Raw genomic sequence first — 20,755 nt, forward strand, 5'->3', positions numbered from 1 at the left:
CTGCCAACACCAGCTTTTCTGAACCGCGTAGGTGGGAAGTCTCCCTGGAGTACATCATATGTCCCCTTAGCCCTCGTGGCCTCAATCTTCATCAGTCACTGTCCTACTTGCCCATCTCTTTCCCTGTTCCAACTCTAAAACTACACAGTCCTCTTTCCACCAACGCACCCACAATCTTTGTAACTCCTCTCCTTTTCCACTGCTGCCATTCCCCCCGATCTTTCCCTCCATCTAACATCCCAACCGCACCTAGCTGCCCTACCCTCTCTCCACCTTGTTCCTGTATGCTCCCGTACGTAGCACTTTACCATCCCCCACTGTAATCCTGCAATCCCTCCCCTGCCCCACCCCAGCCTCCTCCTTACCACCACAATCCAGACTGCTTCTTCCATTATGTGCTGTTGCTCGCAGTCTGGTCTTGGCAGCCAGTGACTATGGGTGCGCACGCATGCATGCGTGTATTATTACAAAGAAATCCTAGAAAATCGTACTGGTCTCCTCTTTCCTGTAACTGCGTTTTGAGGAACAGTTCTGTTTAAGGATGAGCAGACCACATTCTACAAAACTGTAGGACACGTGATTTAGATACAGATTTTTGTGTTTTCTGTATAGCAGTCTGCAGTTGACATTCTGCTGTACAGAATGATATGGAACTATAATATTAACAAAGATCACATACTCATAATGCTGGTGTGAATGCATGTCTCATCATATATACTATACTATTTATTACAATTGCAAAAAGTTTGGCACTTAAAACGGATCTTTGTGGGGCTCCATTTTCCTGTGTGTGTTGGTTACTGCGGGTCAAACCAGCCCTGACTCCAAGAGATAAAGATGTGAGACCACCGCATTGTATTGTGCACCTTGCAGAAATAAAAAAAGACTGTGACCATGTGTAGTGGTACACAAAGGATTCTCAAATCACAAACTCCAATCATATGAAATGATCTGTGGTAGTTCAAGATATTCAGAATATACACTGGAATCAAGAAAGGAGATTTCTAGATTTCAAACAATAAACAAAGTTTCTAATGATTTTTCCAAATTACCTGTTAGGTTGATCAGTCTTTTAGTTATTTGTTTGTCTTGTCCTGCTTTTGGTATATGTGCTGTGATACCCTCTCACTCCATCGTAAGGGAAATTCTCTGTCTTGTCATGTCTTATCAAAAATTTGAAGCCCTAAGAACCGTAAGGACCTAAAGCACAGACTCACAGTTTTGAGAGAGATAGATGTTTGTGAAAATCAAATCTGTAAACAAAACACCAGTCTCATAGGTCTGAATCACTTCTTAACCATGTCTCAACATCCTGTATTTCCTGTGGAAAAATAATGTACCCACTTTATGTTATAAAATATTAATATTTCAGATTATATTTATTACTAATGTTAATCCATAAAATTTGCATATACCGGTACAGGTTAGTGACAGTAGTGTCCTTTGACAAATGTAAAAGTTTTAATTAATGGGAACTAAAATTAGAAAACACAGAACATATGACAAATGCACCGCACCCACAATTATGACCTATTTCAATACTTCGCGGTCCTCATTATCATTTTCATTAAGAACATTCTGTGACTTAAGGTTCACATAAAACTGCTGATATACCTTCAACTAAGAATTGCTACTACTATGTACATGATGTAGATACTAAAAACCCACGGTAACAATTGAGTAGTGCAGAGCAATAAATTTATGCTTTGTGTTTTGGGTCCATATGGAAATGAAGAGCCAAGAAATTGGTGACACAGCTTTTCACGAATGTCCACATGTACAGTGTGAACCTAAAGACGTAGATCAAGCTGGTTCAGCACAAGATCATCAGATGTCCGGAGCATGCATATATGCTATATCTCAATATCTATGATGGTGTGTTTTAGGCCCTTATGGTTCTCAGTACCTCATTTGTAGAATAGAGTTTTTACTATTTTCAACAGGATGTTGAAGTATTTGATTATGGATTTTGTCTGGCCTTGGGGACTGATCTCTGTATTGTCTTAAAACATTATTTAGTTCACAGGTTGCAAAAAGGAGCACTGTAGATTGACAGGTCCATTTACATAAAATATATGGTATTATGCTCTGTTAAAAATCTATGGTGAGTGGATTTAGGATGGTAATTCTTGGATGCCAACATTTCTACATAATATATTGCTGAAAGTTCAGAAATGTCAGAGGAACTGGTGTTAATTTCTCCTTCATCAATGATTCCCTTGATTAGTGTCATGGCATCAACTAATCCACCATGATTTGGACCCCACTTATGGAACTGGGGAATGTGCTGTCATAAATGAAACAGATTATTCCCAACATTCATTCTTCTTTTGTTTCATGAAGTAACGTGTTTATGCCCTTGATCTTTTAAACAAAATTAAATTTCCAGTATAGGGATGTCGTCTATGTCATCACAGAACCCTTCGATATTCTCCAACTGCATCACAATCTCTTTGCACCAACATGGAGAACAACATGTTAGTACTGGCAGAAATATAACCCAGCTGCTGTGGGAAGGTGAGGGAAGAAAAATACATACCAGGTTTTGTAGATACAGGCCGTGTTGCAGAGCAGGGCACATCAGAAGTACCGCTACTACAAATCTACTATTTATTCCTAAATTAGATTCAGTGTATAGTGCTTTAGATTAAAAGGATTGGTAGCAAATAAAACATTGCTGGTGCTGATTTGTAGCATACTATTTGCACAATAGCTAGATGCAATATGGTGATATATCAGATGTGCAACTCAGTCATGTCAGAGAATTTGGGGAGTGTTACACTGTCACATAGTCTATAACCTCTCAAGCAGCATCAAGACAGTTATCAATACTAATATCTACATTTTACTGATGGTTCAAACAAAGTGTGAAATGTCCAAATCTGATGAGAGAATACAGAGAGATTTGAGACTGAAACATAGATACTGGTACACAGTCAAGTGATCAGAAACTACACATCACTACTTTCTGGTCAATATCCTGGTGGTGAAAATTTCATCAGAACACTGCTGAGTACCATTATACGACCATGTGTCAATAGCTTCAGGATCAGAGGCAGTTTGCTGAACACCGTATAAGGATTAAAATCTGTCTCATCAATACACAAAAACTGCAAGGGGAACTTTGCTTTGAATTTCCTTTGTTACATGTTCAGCTAACAATGTTTTCCACTGATACATCTCTAAGCTTCTAGAGTTAATTCTTCTTATATTTTAACTAGAAATTTCTGAAGCAATGGTAAATTTTTGTGAAAACTCACTACACTTTTTTTCCCACTAGATATCATACCCAGCTCAACAAGTCTTCCCCACCGCCAAATGTGTAATTTAATAAGCAGTCAGTGTCATGTTGAACAAAAAGTCATCCTTTTTGGGGAGAATGCAGCCACATAGCTCCAGGTTGGCAGAGAATTTAAAATGTCTCTCTTCTAGGTATACATGCATCAGTCTACCCTGAGCTAATAGTCATAGTTCCTCCAGATGTGTCCCGAACCCATTCATATTCCACTGAAGTATGGAAACTATCTTAACAGTGAGGTTTCATCTGTCTTTCCTCCATGGTGGGGAGACTGCAGCTGAAAGGGGGGGGGGGGGGGGGAGGGGTATGTACTTGAGGGACACACTGGTTCCCCTGCTATCCTTTCTGACATTACTTTTGACAACCACCAGTATTTCAGTGGTAGGAAGGCTTGGCTATGGTACCACTGGTGCAGGCTTGCAACTGCATTTACAAGTGTATGTTTATGTGCTCTGCTCAGCTGTCAAAGTCTGGGTGCCACCACTAGTCTTTGTACATGCCACTTCAATACTGAGGCAAGCAATTTCACAAAAGTGGACAGCTGTGTGTATTCTTTGCATCAGAATAGGAGATTCAGTTGGTGACCTTAATCACCTGTATTTTCTTCTCTTCCACGAAGGCAGGACATTCCTTGCTCCGAACCAGGTCGGCTTGGAAGCAACTGACACAGGAATACCTGGTTTGTGGGCAGTGGAGCTGCACTTTCCACACACTGCCAGACCGTTACAATCCATAGTTGTGTGATGGAAGCAATGACATTTACATCGCATTGTATTATACATGGGCCTAACTAAGTCGTGGAAAGCCTGCTGTAATACACACTAGTAACTTCAGTAGACTGCATGTCAGGATAAGAGATTGACTTCTGGAGCTCATCATCAACTTTTTCATGAAATTCTGAACTTCCCATTCCTTTTCCTGCTGGCAAACAATACAATGTGATGGTGTCACGTTTTTATCTCTTAAGACTGTTTTTGAGTCAGGGCTGGTTTAACTCTTAGTAACCGATACATGCAGGAAAATGGAGACACACAAGGATCACTTTCCCATACCTGCTCGAGTTCTTTTGTATCTATTCTTGTCATGGCACACCACAATATGTTCACAACAATTTAGCCCAGTGAGCAGCTCAATGTTGATAACATATTCTCCAAATAGTTTAGCACTTAACAAATTGTTCACTTGAGTAGCCTTCAGTGTCTCAATCGGTAGTAGTATATTACTGCACAACCTCTTGATAGATTTAAGTTGCCTTTCAAGTCTCTCTAGATCTTTATGTACACAGAAAGGAGATAGTTTTACAAGGTACCTTCTACATGTTTAAGAACAAAAAAATTCATTATCTACTATATGATGTGGTCTGTTACTATTACTGCTTTCTCTCACATTCACAGACACCTTAAGTGGACTAGCCACATGAAGTCTCTTTGGAGTTAGGATGTTAATACTGCCCAATGGACCAACTGAACTGTGGAGAGTAGAGAACAGTTATTTAGGCATCATGAAAGTAACACTAGCAGCTAGGGAAGTAAACATCCACCTGGAGGGCTCAGCACACCCAGATAAGCTTATACAACTAAGGTGCGACAGGTTGCCCACAGGTTGCCCGCTAATGACTGTTCTGCCCCAAAAGCCATGCACCTCACCAGGGTACAGTGTACCTCGAGATTCAAGGTTTCTTTTTAAAAGACACTTTGGCAGTTCTGTCAAAGATACTGATTCCCTGAGACACAAAACGTTCCACCACTGTGCTGCGCAGTGGTCACTGAAGCACACCCGGAGCTTACAGTTACAGACTACTTTGGCACTCACCAGTCCGCAGCTCAAGAAACCAGAGTTCACCAAATACCTACCACACAAGCAAATGTTGAGCTCCCTGAGCTCCACGCCATTTCGAATGACCCAGGGGGCACATTTGGCTTTATTAAAAATACCACAGTCATGGTGATCATTACCACCACCTCTGCCCCTACCTCCCACCTCTCTCCCTCCTCGAGGCTAAAAGATGAACCTCGACGAAAGATAAGCAAGGGTAATGGAATTTAGTCAAATTACATCAGACAGTGCTGACATCATTAGATTATGAATGAAGACACTAAAAGTAGTACATATGTTTTGCTATTCATGCAACAGATAACTGATGATGGCTGCTGCAGAAAGGACATAATATGCAAACTGTCAGTAGCAAGGAAAGCAGTTATAAAAGACAGGATTATGACTTATTTTGTGAAGTTGTTTGTCTGGAGTGTAGTTCAAACAAACATGGAAGATAAGCAATTCACACAAGAGGAGAACAGAAGCTTGCGAAATGTCGTGCTGTAGAAGAATACTGAAGATGTCTAGATCAAAAAGCTAATATGGAAATACTGAATCGAATTGCACAACTTGAGTAGAAGAAGGGATTGGCTGATAGGACACATCATGAAGCATCAAGACACAGTCAGTCAGATAATGGAGGGAAGTTTGGAGGGTAAGAAATTTGGAGGGAGGAGTAGGCCTGAATCCAGTGAACATGTTCAAATGAATGTAGCTTGCATTAATTTTTTGGAGATGATGAGGCTTGCACAGAATAGACTAGCACTGACAACTGCATAAATCAAGCTTCAGAATGAAGACAGCAAAAATACGTCAGTTACTCCAATGTTCATTCGTCTCAGTATTTGAGATTCGTGTCGCTGAAATCTCACCTACATTTTAAATAAATATTTGTAATTATTTATAATTAATTTTAACATTTACATGAGTACAAATGTAATAACTCTTAGTGAGTACCTCCAAGAGACTGCAACAATTCACCCGTTTCAACATCATACAAGTTGGCGGTGCGGTCCCATGAAGCAGTTATCACCTGTTCACCACCAGGTAACCAATCAGCAGCAACAACCACTCCAGCATGTCCTGTCAATTCACAAACGGGTGTACGGAGGCAAGGTGCTCCACTGCTGGTGTCTTCACAACCAAAATCATCCTTCTCACATGAGTCTGGATCTTCATCAGATGACTGACCTTTCTGTAATTGAGTTGAGGCTGTTTAATACTTGAAAAAAAAGTTGGACATTAGAACTGTTCACTGCACTACTACAAGAGGAGGACAATTTTAGAAGTATTACATTACTAACCACTGGTTGATCCCAGGTGACTGCTGCCTGCCACACATGAGCTGTACAATCTCCACTCGCTGTCAGGACAACATCTTTATTCGGATGGAAACGTATAGAGTTCACAGAACCCTGGTGACCTTGATACTGCAGCAAGCAACGACCTGTTTCCACACTCCAAATGCATGCTGTATGATCTGTGAAGAGGAGTTTATAACATACTCATAAACATACATCACAATGAACCAACAAATGGCATTCCATTAATTCACTAATTCTTGAGTCATGGTAACCCCCTAAAAATATTACAAAAGTCAGATTTTTTCTTTTTTTCCATTCCTCTCAAATTAACATTAACGTAGACAAGATGATTTCAAATTACCGGTAATATTTCACATGAAAGTTCACCAGCTAACTATAAAGACAAGTTAACAAATTGATTATGAAAAGGATAGATTGTTACCATATAGAGAATACCATGCAGGCACAATGAAAAGACTACTACACATTTAGGTCCTGACAGTCTAGTCACAGCAGCCAGAGACAGTGGTTGTGTGTGAGAGCTGTGCTTGTGTGAATGTGTGTGCTTTTTTCCCCCATTTTAGAAGAAGGCTTTTTGGTTGATAACTTAAATGTATAGCAGTCCTTTTGTTGAGTGAGTGTCTCTTCTACATGGTGATGAGCGATCTATCCTTTTCATAACATTATTGTTATTCCATCCTGCACTTCTCATTGTTTAAACTACCAAGTTTCGTGTCACATGAATCCACCATGATGTTCACTAGATGCTCTCTACAACGCAATGCTTTAAATTTGATAGGCTGTTATGACCTATATAGTAAAGATACTATTTATGTACTGACACAAAAGTAGCACAAGACATCACATCATCGTCTGTAGGCTGTCAAATTACTTGCTTGAAACAATTTTCAGAAAACTGTGTTTACAAACATTTCGCAAGACTGACTGACCATACCCCATGCAACGAATCCATAGACATACTCGGTATGTTAAAATTGTCTCCAACTAATATTGCATGATCTGAGTATTTCCATGCTGCTAACTAAAGACATTCTCTGAATGACTATAAAACTGTCACAACAGAATCGAGTGGCCAGTAAAAACATCCAACAATTAACTTGGTTTCACCATGGCCTGTTATACGTGTCCAGCAACCAAATTCAGCAATTCAAACGGCCTCCCAATCAGCTGTTTTGCTGATGTAAAAGACATGTTTCCAGGTCTTTTACAACATGTATTGAGCAATGAAATTAATGCTTCAACAGTCTTGCCACCACACTCTTCAAGGTCTTGCACTTAAGTGGCATTAATTCTGTGACTGACAAAATCTGCATCCACCTAAACTTGGCAAGCCACCATATGATTCATGGCAAAGGGTACCCTGAATCACTCCTAGACATTTAATTGTTTCTTGTTCCACTCGCAACTGGAATGGTGGAAAAATAACTGTCTGTATGCTACTGAACAATCCCTAATTTATTTTATCTTATCTTGTCTTCACAGTCCTTACGTGATATGTACATTGGTTGCAATAGAATCATTCTGCTATCAGTTGCAAATATTGGTTCTCTAAATTCTCTGTGTTTCAAGAAAAGAGTGTTGTCTTCCTTCCATGGATTCACATTTTAGTTCACAAAGCATCTCCATAATATCCTCAAGTTGATCAGATCTACTGGTAACAAATCTAGCAGCATGCTTCCAAATAGCTTCAATGTCTTCCTTTAAACTGACCAGCTGGAGATCCCAAAAACTAATATAGTACTCAAGAATTATTTGCACTAGTGTTCTACACGAGGTCTCCTTTTTCTAAAATTCTCCCAATAAACTGAAATTGATCAATATGATTGTGTCAAGCAGCACACTACTAATATTGTTTTTGAATATTATGGGATTTTTTAATTTATTTATTGCATTAACTTACATTTTTCTAAATTTGGAGCTAGCTGTCATCAAATTTTGTGTAAGTTATCTTGTAGTTTCAGCTCTCAGAGACTGCAGATATGTGTGTGTGTGTGTGTGTGTGTGTGTGTGTGTGTGTGTGCGCGCGAGCGCGCGTGTCATGTATGTCTACTGCTGACAAAGGCCTTAACGGGCGAAAGCTATGATTGTGTGAACTTTTTATTGTGCCTATCATGGCTCAGCATCTTTGCTGTATGGTGAGTAGCAACTTTCCTTCTCTCGTGTTGTTACATTTCATCTTGTACCTTCCTACAGTCAATCAACAATGTGACCTTCCCATACATCACAGCATCACCAGCAAACAGTCACAGATTGCTGCTCAACCTGTGTGTCAGATCTTTTATGTAAACAGATAATAATAGCGGTCCTATTACATTTTCTTGATGTCTCTGATGAACACTCGCCATACCAAAACAAATAAATTAATAGCAACTGTGCTGCAGACTGTTAGAATTTACACTTACTCTTACAAAATGTGATATTCCACCCCATACACAGAAAAACACACATCAAATTTAGAATTAAACTACTAAGAACATAGACGAGATGGGTTACAGAAAGCACAATGATGAAAGGTGCTAGAAATATTTCACCTTTTTTTCCTTAACAAGGTGAAAACACACACACACACACACACACACACACACACACACACAATGCATAAGCGCATGGTCACGACCTCTGAGCCTGAATGCAACTGAGTCTGAAGTGAGCAGCAATCTAGCTGGGATACGTAGTGGAGGAGGAGGGGGATGGATAGCAGATAGCAGGGTAGGGATGAGGGAAGGTGCTAGTGCTGCCTGTGGGAACATGCAGGAATGTGCACCATCAGGAGGCTGTGCTGGGACAAGGGGTAAGAGGGGAAGGGAGGTGAAAAAGTGAGATGAGGGAGGAGGAGGAGGAGGAGGAGGAGGAGGAGGAGGAGAAGAAATGTGCATTGGCTGGATAGAAGGCACTTGTAGTACTTGAGTGGGAGCAGGGGAGGGGCTGGGCAATGCAAGTCGAAAAAGTTGGTGTTGGGGGGAAGAATCCAGGTGGCACAGGCTGTGTAGCAGTCATTAAAGTGAAGTGCATCATGTTGGGTGACATGTTCAGCAACTGATAGGTCTAGCTGTCTCTTTGGCCACAATTTGGTGGTGGTCATTCATGCAGACAGACAGCTTGTGTGTTGTCATTCCCATGTAGAAAACAGCACATTGGTTGGAGTTAAGTTGGTAGATCACATGGCTGCTTTCACATGTGGGCCTGCCTTTAATGGGCAGTGCCAAGACTGGAGTAAGTGGTTGTGAGAGGACATATGGAACCAGTCTTGCATCTATTCTGTTACAGAGAAATGAGCCATGAGGAAAGGAGTTGGGTGCATGAGTGAGTGAAGCAGGTACAGACAAGGATGTTGTGTAGGTGGAGGAGGGGGGGGGGGGGGGGGGGGAGATTACCACTGTGAGAGAGGGTGTGGAGTATAGTGGGGAGGATATTTCACGTTTCAGTGCACAATGAGAGATAGTTGGAACTCTGGTGGAGAATGTGATTCAGTTGCTCCAATTCTGGATGGTACTGAGTCATAGGAGGGGTGCTCCTTTGTGGCTTTGCAGTGTGTATGTGGGGGTATGATGGTGACTATTGAGCAAGGCACAATAGATATGCTTCTCAAGATGACTAAGGGTAATTCTGATCTGTGAAGGCCTCAGTGAGACCATTGGCATATTTGGAGAGGGACTGGTCATCACTACAAATACTACAACGATGGTTATGGTTGGCTGGACTATATGAAAGTGATTTCTTGGTGTAGAAAGAGTTACAGCAGCAAAAGTGGAGGTATTGTTGGTGGGTCTGATGTGATCAGAGGTACAGATGTAGCCATCCTTGAGGTGGAGGTCAACATTGAGGAAGGTCACATGTTGGGCTTAGGAGGACCAGGTGAACTGAATGGGGAGACGATGTTTAGGTTCTGAAGAAATGTGGATAGGTTGTCCATCCCCTTCAACCAGATCATGAAGACATCATCAATGCATCAGAATCAGGCGAGGGATTTGGGATTGCAGGTGGTTGGGGAGGATTTCTCCAAATGGCCCACAAATAGGTTATTGTACAATTGTGCCATTGGGGTGCCCATGGCTGTACTGCAGATTTGTTTGTAGATGATGCCTTCAAAGGAGAAGTAATTATAGGTGAGGATACAATTGGCCATGGTGACCAGGAAGGACGTTGTATGTTTGGAGCCAGTCGGACAATAGGAAAGGTAGTATTCATTAATGGCCATGGCATAATTGTTGGGGTATCACAATAGAGGGAGGTGGCATTAACAGTGACAAGCAGGGCTCCAAGTGGTAAAGGAACATGAACTGTGGAGAGTTTGTGGAGCAAATGGTAGGTGTCTTATGTAGGAGGGTAGGTAATGCATACTAGGCTGAAAATGTCGGCCCAGAACGGCAAAGATTCTCTCTGTGAGACAGAGTTATCAGCAATAATGTGGTATCCTGGGTAGTTGGGTTTATGAACACTAGGTAGCATGTAAAAGGTAGCTGTGCAAGCAGTCATGGGATGAGGAAACCTATTGGCTCAGGGAAGAGGTTCTAGGATGGACCTAAGGATTTGAGGAGGGACTGAAGATACTGCTGGATTTCTGAAATGCAGTCACTGTGGCAGGGCTTGTAGGACCACAATCTATGCCCCAAAAAATGAACTCAACCTTATAATCCTATCTGCCTAGAATGGCTTCACTATTGTTTTTATGGACCACAGTGATTACCTGCTGGAGGGAATATGCCAACTGTCAAGATATTTCCACCTACGAGCTCTGTCACAGTGACCCCATCCAGAAAGCCATCAAGATCCCAGTGCCACCTCAAATCATTAGGTTCATCCCAGACCCTCTCCCCTGCGACTATTTCTCCCCTCACCCCCAAACAGTCCGCACAATTTTACCTTCTACATGCTTCTAAAGCTCATAAAACCAACCACCCAATGTGGCGGGCTACTGAGCCCTCACAAAAAGAATCTCTGTCTTTGTGGACAAACTCCTTCAATTTAATAATCATTACCTACCCTTCTATATGAAAGACACCTACCATATCTTCCACCAACTCTCCAGTTCATTTCTTGTCACTTTACCACCTGATGTCCTCCCTCTACACTACCATTCCCAATGCCCATGGCCTTGCCACTATTGGACACTACCTTTCCCAACATCTGACTGATTCCAAATGAACGACTTCCTTCGTGGTCACCACAACCGACTATATCCTTACCTACAATTACGAAGGCTTGCTGAAAAGTAATGCATCCGAATTTTTAATTCTGTTCTCAATGTCAACTGAGCTATTATGTGTCAAGCATATTATTCAGTCAACTTTCCTACTTTGCTGAAGCCAGTTGCAATCCTTGCCACTAGACGGCTATGAACTGTAGCCTGTAACATGGCAGTGTTTAACATATGTTGATGCACAAGAAACAGTGTGCTTTAATCAAGTTTCTAACTGCACAATAGTTTGTCCACGCTGAAGCACCCTCTCCTTCAGCATGACAATGCTAGACCACACTGTGCTGCAACATCTGCAACAATCTAACACCTTGGTTTCATCATTATTGATCATCCTCCATACAGTCCTGACACAGCCCCAGTTGATTTTCATCTGTTTCCAAAACTTAAAAGAAGACTTTCAAGAAGGCTCCACCAACAAAGTCAAACATTCTACTGCGACAGTATCAACCAGCTGGTCTCACATTGGCAGAAATGTGTTCGTCACCTTGGTGGCTATATTGAGAAATAAAGTACATAAAGAATAAAGATGTAGAATGTTAATAAAGCTTATTTTATTTACAAAGCTTTAAAAGTTTCCACGTAAAATGCTCCGAGGCATTACTTTTCAACACACACTCATGCTTTCCCTTCGAGGAAATCACTTACAAACAAATCTATGACACAGCTATGGGCAGCCATATGGTACTATTCTAAGTTACTAACCTATTCATAGGCCATCTAGAGAAATCCTTCCTAACCATGTAGAATCTCAAACCTTCATCATACTCACTGCTGACATCTGTATCTGGACCAAGGAGGGAGGAGGGGGGATATCTTATCCAGATTCCTCCTGAACCTCAACATCTCCTTCCCCTTCGCAATCGGCAACAGTACCTCCACTTCAACAGATGTCACTCATTCCATACTAAGAAGTCACTTCCACACAGTCTAGTAACTCGTGGCCATTGCATATCTAGTGATGAATAGTCCCTGAACAGTCCCTCTCCAGATATGAAGGGTCTCTCTGAGCCCTTTACAAACTGAAATTACCCTCTCAGCCTTGTCCAGAAACAGTTCACCTGCTCCTTGTCTAATCAGGCACCTACCATCTCCCACAAAATCCGCCTTCCGGCCACTATAGAGCACTTCTCTCGTAACTCAGTATCACCCAAGACTGGAGCAACTGAATCACAATCTCTGTCAGGGTTTTCAACTTTCTCTCATTGTGCCCTGAAATGATGAATATCCATCCCATAACCTCCCACAGCCATATTCTACACCCACCCAGATTACACAATATTCTTATACATCCATACTCCACCCCTTCTCGCAAGCCCTGCAACAGACCTAGATGCAAGAACAGTCCCATACATCCTCCCACCACCATCTGCTCCTGTCCTGTCACTGGCATCACCTACCCCATAAAAGGCAAGAGCCACCTGTGATAGCACCCATGTGATCCACCAACCACAGTCCCACATCTGGTGTGTTCGTAACAACCAACAAGCTGTGTCTGCATGAACGGCCATCACCAAACTGTGGCCAACAAACAGTTGGACCAACCAGTTGCTGAACATGCTGGCAAATACCATGTGGTTCACTTTAATTACTACTTCACAGATTGTGGCATCTGGCTTCTTCGCATCAAGATCAACTTTCCTGAACTGCACACATGGCTGCTTTCCCTAAATCATATCAATCATTCCCATAAACCCCTGGCTTCAACCCTCACTAGTACCTGTTCTCCATCTGCCTATCCCTTCCTAAGTCCCACCCCAATACTACACGCCTTCTATCCTGCCAATGCACATACAGTCTTTTCCTCTTCTCTACTATCCTTTCCCATCCTCCCCCACCCTCCCACCCCTTGGCACAGCCTCCCGATGCTGCACCTAGCAGCCCTATCCTATCCCTGCAGCCTCCCACACGCAGCACTCACATCTTCCCCCGCCACTACCTTGCTATCCTTTCCCCTCCCCCACCTCTTCCATACCCAACTATTTACCCCAGCAAGGTTTCTGCTCATGTCAGACACGGCAGCAGTGAGAGCTTGGCAACGAAAGACAGTTGTCATGTATGTGTATGAGTTATTCTTGTGTGAATGTATGTGTGTTTTCTATTTCTGAAGAAGGAATCTGTACAAAATCTAATATTTCTAGCATTATTTTTCACTGTGAATTTCTGTGACTCAACACCACCTCTGTATGTTGAGTAGCACTTTTTCCTTTCCATATTGTTGTTGATCTGTCAGCAAATGATCTGTATATATGATTACAGAACCACCAGGAGGTTTCTTTATGGATATCTTAGAGAGGGAAGTCAGGCTCATCAAAAGAGTTTGTCATGCTGCACAAACAATTAATACCAGAATACTGTAATTTCTTGTTCCATGTAGACTTTCTGCCCTAGGCCTCTCTTGGTCTCACGCGGGCAAATCTCCACATTCCTGTTGCACACAATTTCCAAATCCTTTCTAGCCCTAAACTGAAAGTGTAATTTTTATCAACTATTTCAGCTGGTGCATTTGCATCGACTAGTCTAATCTTTCCATATTTATGTGTAACATTCTAACACAACACCAACTTATTGCCCACATAACCTTCCACATATGAGGCATGTTCAGAGAGTAAGTACTATGACCATTACGTATTATGTATTGTGTATTTAAACCGCCCCACACCTAACCCACGGGTATTGTGCGGTTCGGCCCCCAGTGGACCCCACCTGGGAACGTCTCATACCAGACTAGTGTAACCCCAAATGTTTGCGTGGCAGAGTAATTACGCGTACGTGGAAACGGGGTTTGCGCAGCAACTGCCGACACAGTGTAACTGAGACAGAATAAGGGGAACCAGCCTACATTTGACGAGGTAGATAGAAAACCGCCTTAAAAACCATCCACAGGCTGGTCAGCACACCAGACCTCAACACTAACTTACTGGGAGGATTCATGCCGGGGACCATCACGCCTCCCCGTTCAGGAAGCAGCGCTGTAGACTGCGTAGCTAGCTGGGCACGCTGTACTGTGACCATAATGGGCTGTAGTTTTTTAACTCTGTAGCATGTAAACTCACATTGTAGTGTCCAATTGTGTGAAAAATGTCGGTAAAATATCCTGCAAAGTTGAGCCACATGCTGTGATCTGCTTCCTACATGTGGATGGAGTAACATTTACCAAAAATTTTTTGTGAGTCTAAACGGTTTACACGAAAGTGTTATGAACAGAATAAGTGTGTTGTAGGAAGTCTACAGGAACCAGAACAAAAATTCATAATGAACAGAGGAGTGGAAGACCTTTCGCTCTGACTGAGTGACAATCGAGGAAACTGTTCGTGAAGACAGCCGATTGAAAGTGAATGAAATTTTTGTGAAACTTCCACATCTCTTCTGAACATTCTTACACGAGACTCTCACAGAAATGCTGCAATACCTGAAACTATGTACAAGATGGCTCCCAAAACAGCTGGCACAGCAGCACAAGAATAATCAGGCTGATAGTGGCCACGAGATTCTCTAGCGACTTGAATTGGAAAGTGAGGATTTTCTGAGGTCTATTGCGACTGAAGAAGAAATGTGGATGGTTCATTACACTCCTGAGACAAAAAGACATTTGTCACAGAGTTATCACACCAATTCCATACCTGCCAGAAAATTCAAAACCATAATTTTGGGGGGAAAATCATGACCTCAGTGTTTCTGGGCCAAAAAGGCATTATTTTGGTCAATTTTCTGCCTCAGGGGGAGACCATAAAATGCACAATGATAGGAGCACTCAAAACAAAAGGAGTGGAATGCTGAAGAGAGGAGAGCACTTTTTGCATGACAATGCACATTTTAACACTGACTTAGCCACCAAGGTGCTCTTGGATTCATTTGGTTGGGGTGTTTTGAACCATACCCTATAATCCCAATTCATTATCTTCAGATTACCATCTTTTCACCTTTCTGAAGGCATGTATGAGTAGAAATAGATTTGCAATCAATGAGCAGATGTAGAAAGAGGTTCTGAAATGGGGGAAGAAGCTGGCAGCAGAGTTCTTCGAGGACAACATAAAGATGCTTGTGCCATGGTTCACCACACACATTTAACGGGATGGCAATTTAATGGGATGGTGATTACGTGGAAGAAAAAAATAAAAAAAAAGTTCAGAAGTGTATTGACAATATCTTGTAATTTTTTTTTCAAATACGGTTTTTCTAAAATACTATAAAACTCTAGTACACTTACTTTCTGAATACACCTCATAGTACTGGTTTGTCATTTCATTCATCCAGCACAAAACATATTAAAAACAGACTGGCTGATTCCAAAGTGATGAATGGCTGATCTATAAATGAACCGCAATTTGTTGTGCCCCAGGAAATGTGTGCCTTCCATGTGCAGCAGTTGGGCTTGGACGTGAAGGGATGATTGAGCTACTCATTTGAGCAAACTGTGCAAATTTTGAACACTTTCTGTATATGTTATATGTTGCAAATGTAGAAGTTACAAATTTATTGTTCTCATTGTAACCAAGTAAAAGCTGGTCTTATTTTGTGTTTCTTTCCTTATAGCCCTTCTTTTTTGTTTACAGCATTTATTTAGTAAAGAAAATGTTTTTTGTTGTTTAGTACTTTGTAATAAACCAGCGGATACTATGAGACCAGCAATTAAAATAATAAATCTTACTTAAACCTAAATACATAACAGCATAAAGCAATGGAAAAAAATACTGCCTGCCACATGCAAGACTCAAACCCTGAGGCACTTGCGCTAAAGTTGCATATAAAGGCCCAAATCCCCATCAACATGAAGGCTTTACTGAGGTTGGAATAATCAGGTGTTACAGACTGATCTGCTCAACCACTGCATGTTTTGCTGATATCACATGTTCAGCACCTGTCACTACTTTTGGGGTGTTTCCCAATACCTGCAACGGAGTGTATCATATTAAATCACTAGTCTGAGTGTCATCTACATCACTTTTGAGGTTTTTAAATGTTAATAAGAATCACCCTGTATATAGACTCAAATGCCCCTACCGAGGAAGCACTCAGAGCACCAGGAACACCCTCATATGACAAAAGAAGACTCCCCTCCACCAAATAAAGTGGTCCAAAAACTCACACACACACACACACACACACACACACACACACACACACACACACACACACAGTTTATCTGTCAGTTCTAAAACTTGCAATCAAAAAATGAGAAATTAAACACAAAATGATATCTTAATCATGGTGAAGTAGCCAGTATCGGGCATACATAGCTGGACAACTAACTCCACTAACAGCTGGTTATCATCCCTCATCACCAGCCACTCATTCCATAGTTGTATGACTCTGACTCAAACAGATGACCAAATGAAAGGAAATGACACAGTGTGTTCCCTACTGGCCTTCTTTCCCACTGTACCTGCTTCTCATTTCCCACTATAATGATATGTACTACATCTGTTGCAGGAGAAGAAGGAACTCCTGTACAATTTTAATCTTCTCTGTTAAGTAAACTGATAGCAGCACTTGTGAAATGCTGGAGTAATGATGGTAAATCAGAACGTTCTCTCAATAATGCCTCTGTTCTGATGACCTCCAAGTCACATGCAAGATTTCTATTAGCTAGGTATGTTTTATGGACATGTTACCCTTAAAATAATTTTCATTATAGAAAGGTACTTAAAGTAACGTATACAAAACATACTCAATGATGTTTACACTGTCCTCAGTCTTTCACAATGGCATACCAGAATAAAATCTTGATTTTCGTGCCTGGTCATTTCAAATAAAATCCTAAAGCTTTCAACAGCTTTTTCCACCATTGTTATCGGATTTAAAAGTAATGATTTGTCAAAGCTCAAGTATTTTTTTTTTCCAAAGTAAGACTACTTAGAGACGGAAATTTTTTCATCTACACAGATGTTTCCCACAACAGACTGAAGCACTTGAGCCATTATATACGAGGGTCACTCAATAATTAAAGAGATAAATTGGTCTGGAAAAAAAAGCATTTATTTTTATGAAACAATACTTTTTCAACTTTTCCTCATAATCCCCTTGAACACTTATGCACTTGTTCCAACAGGCTGCAAGCTTTTTTATTCCAGCTGCAAAGAACTCTTTATGTTTGAACCAATTTCCCACAAACTTTTTCATGTCCTCGTTGTCCTGGAACCTCTTCCCACATAATACCTTCTTCAGTGCACTAAACAAATGGAAATCACGAAGTGCTAAATGAGGACTGTAAGGGGAATGAGGCAGTACTTCCCAGGCCATTTTATCGATGGTTTCATGGGTTAGTTGAGCAATATGAGAACGTACATTGTCTTGCTGGAGAATCACACCTCTCCTCTGAGATCCATGATGTCTCTCTTTCATGGTTGGCTTCACCTTATTTAAAAGCAAATCTGAGTGGTATTGGCTTTTCATTGTATGCTGCTCTTCGAGATAATCACAAAACTAGACATTCAGCATCCCAAAACACCATCAACATGACTTTTCCTAATGATGCTTGGGTTTTGAATTTTTTCTTGACAAGTGAGTTGATGTGCTTACACTCTATGCTTTGTCTTTTTGATTCTGGCTCATAAAAGTGAACCCAAGTTTCATTACAAGTTAAAATTTTGTTGAGAAGGTGCTCATCTTCTCTTTCACAACATTCCTTTAGCTCTGTGCACACTCTCAATCTTGTTTCCTTGTGTAGTCGCGTCAGCTCTTTGGTACCTATCTTGCACGTTTTGCGGTACCTCAGCTTGTTATGAACTGTACCAGTACTAACTTGAACCTTATTAATTATCATTTCCACAGTCACATGTTGGTTGGCACGAATAATGTCATCAATTTGACTTTTAAGTGAGGAAGTTGAAACTGCAACTGGTCGGCCATAACGCTGTTTGTCAGTCACTAAGTTGCGATCATTTTTGAACTGCTCTACCCACTTGTAAAAATTTGCACAATTCATACAACCTTCACCATAAACTTTAGACATCCTACAGTACATATTCACTGGTTTATCGCCTTCAACAAGTAAAAAACAAATAACAGAATGTTGTTCAACTAATGTGGACGTTTCAAGCACACTCGCCATCTTGAAATGTATTTTTGACATTATAAACAAAACAATGTTGATATATCAGGATATAAGGGCTCACCCCAGTGATGCCACCTTAAAGCCATAAGTCTCTTTAATTATTGAACAACTCTCATACATTGTCTGATCTTTGCTCAAGATCCATTTGGCTGTCTGAAGTCTATCATCCTTCCCGTTTTATTATTATTATTATTATTATTATTATTGTTCCAAAAACTGGTATCTTATTTACCTGTTGGTGTCTGTAGATAGTACTATAAGACATTTCACTACAAAATGTTCTAAATTAATAGCTGCAAATAGCATCTATGATAATATATAATCAGTAGAGCACTTCAAACAGTTACTGTGTAACGCAACTGATGTTGCTCTCTGAGCATCTACTGCAATGTGGACATTTTCATGACTTATTCACAACAGCTGGTTTTGCAGGAATACAACTGTATTTTATACTGTTTGTAGAGTGGTAATGTATAAAATATTACGAGCTTCTGCCTGATATTTCATTCTCACAATATGTACACTCTTTGACATAAAACTTGACCAGCGGCCGGCCGCTTCAGAGGCTAAGTCCGCGCCGATCGCGACATGGGACAAAAAAACTGGCCAACTCGCTAATTCTCTAAGTCCGGTTATCTGCACAATCTGGCAACACTGTAGACTGCGGCACTTCCTGGAGGAAAACTTGTCCCATGATAGAGAAACTCTAGGCTGATTACCCCTGTGGTCTAGCGGTAGCGTGCGTTGTTTCTGTTCATAATGTCAGTGGATCGAGAGCAGCTGGCATAAAATATTTTTATAGCCTCTTCTGTCTGAATGCTGAAGACGTGAATGTAATGGTAGCGCAGATTCAATCTATTTCGCTTTGTGACACACCGATATCAAAATTTTATCCAGTAACGATTTTACGGCAGATTTCCTGCAGACTGTCCTCCTCTGGACGCCGTATGCGGCAAAGCTCCGGGATCCATTTGCTGGCTACTGGCAGCGGCCGTGGCGACAGCAGCGGCGCTGCACTCCCCCGTTCTTTATCGAAAGTGCCTGCTACCGCTCATCGCTTTTGATGATTTAAAACTCTTTATTATTAAATGTTGCTCCACAGAAAATTTCTACAATTTCCATTCACGCTCAAAAGCAACGGAGACAGACGCCCTGATTAGTAGACGGGAATTATATTACATTAATCGGCAAGAGCTGAGTATGGCCCGAAATTAATTTTATAGACTGGGACGAAATTAAACCACCTCACTACATTCGATGAATTTATAAATGCTTCATACCTCGTTTCTTTTCCTTTCAAACTCAATTATTTGTGCAACTTTTGGTCAATGTTTGGATGTTTTCGTCAAGCCAGAGTGCGCGTCTGTGGTGTAAAGTGTATTACAGTTCTTGTTTAATTCCTTATGGTAAGTCTATGCGATAAACTGTGTGAATACCTTGCAATGCATGCTCTGTAGCAGTGCAGGAACACTGCACATTTGGAGTTCCATGTATGGGTTCATGAAGTATTTATTGTTGATCGGAAGTGATAGTTAAGGTCATCAGATGTAAACCAGAAAAATTTGTCGTTTTGAAGGTTTCAGAGAACGGAAAGGAATTGCTAACGCCGGTGTTAGAAAACGTCTACAGTTAAATGCTATTGCAAAAATTTAGAAGAAGGGAACTACATTAATGAACATGTGCACTTCATAAACAACCTTCTGACATGTTAGACCTATATGACGAACAAAGCTCAAATTTATATCGTTGACAGTCGGTTTGAATCTTTTCAGGGTCTATTTTGTAGTGAAGCACCTTGGAATTTGCAAAGCAGAAATCCATGATATTAACTTAATTTACTAAGTCGAAATCGGACGAAGATTGATGTTTAAAGGCATTCTTCAGATTTCGCATGAGAAATTTTTACTAGCAGTTTGCAACTCCATTAATTAAAATGGAAAATAAAAGGTTGTAGTCAGCGGCTTCTACCGTGATTCGAACTGCTATGTCTTATAGTACAAGCACTGCAACGCACAAGGGAACCTCTGAGCTAACGACACACTGGCGGCCAGAGGCGGAATATA

General features: G+C 41.1%; 1 protein-coding gene across 6 annotated transcripts in view; it reads right to left on the minus strand.

Annotated features, from left to right (window-relative positions):
- Positions 1–20,755, minus strand: part of LOC126482392 (WD repeat-containing protein 37) — a 130,965-nt gene that overhangs the window by 20,180 nt on the left and 90,030 nt on the right. For all 6 annotated transcript variants that reach the window (XM_050106506.1, XM_050106501.1, XM_050106502.1 and 3 more), the window contains 2 exons: positions 6,418–6,593; positions 6,071–6,308 (listed from right to left, as the gene is read on the minus strand). In XM_050106506.1, the coding sequence (XP_049962463.1) occupies positions 6,071–6,308; positions 6,418–6,593 (414 nt within the window). The remainder of the gene's footprint in view (positions 1–6,070; positions 6,309–6,417; positions 6,594–20,755) is intronic.

This window comes from Schistocerca serialis, chromosome 5 (genome assembly GCF_023864345.2).
Source record: "Schistocerca serialis cubense isolate TAMUIC-IGC-003099 chromosome 5, iqSchSeri2.2, whole genome shotgun sequence".
In the NCBI taxonomy this organism is placed as follows: domain Eukaryota; kingdom Metazoa; phylum Arthropoda; class Insecta; order Orthoptera; family Acrididae; genus Schistocerca; species Schistocerca serialis.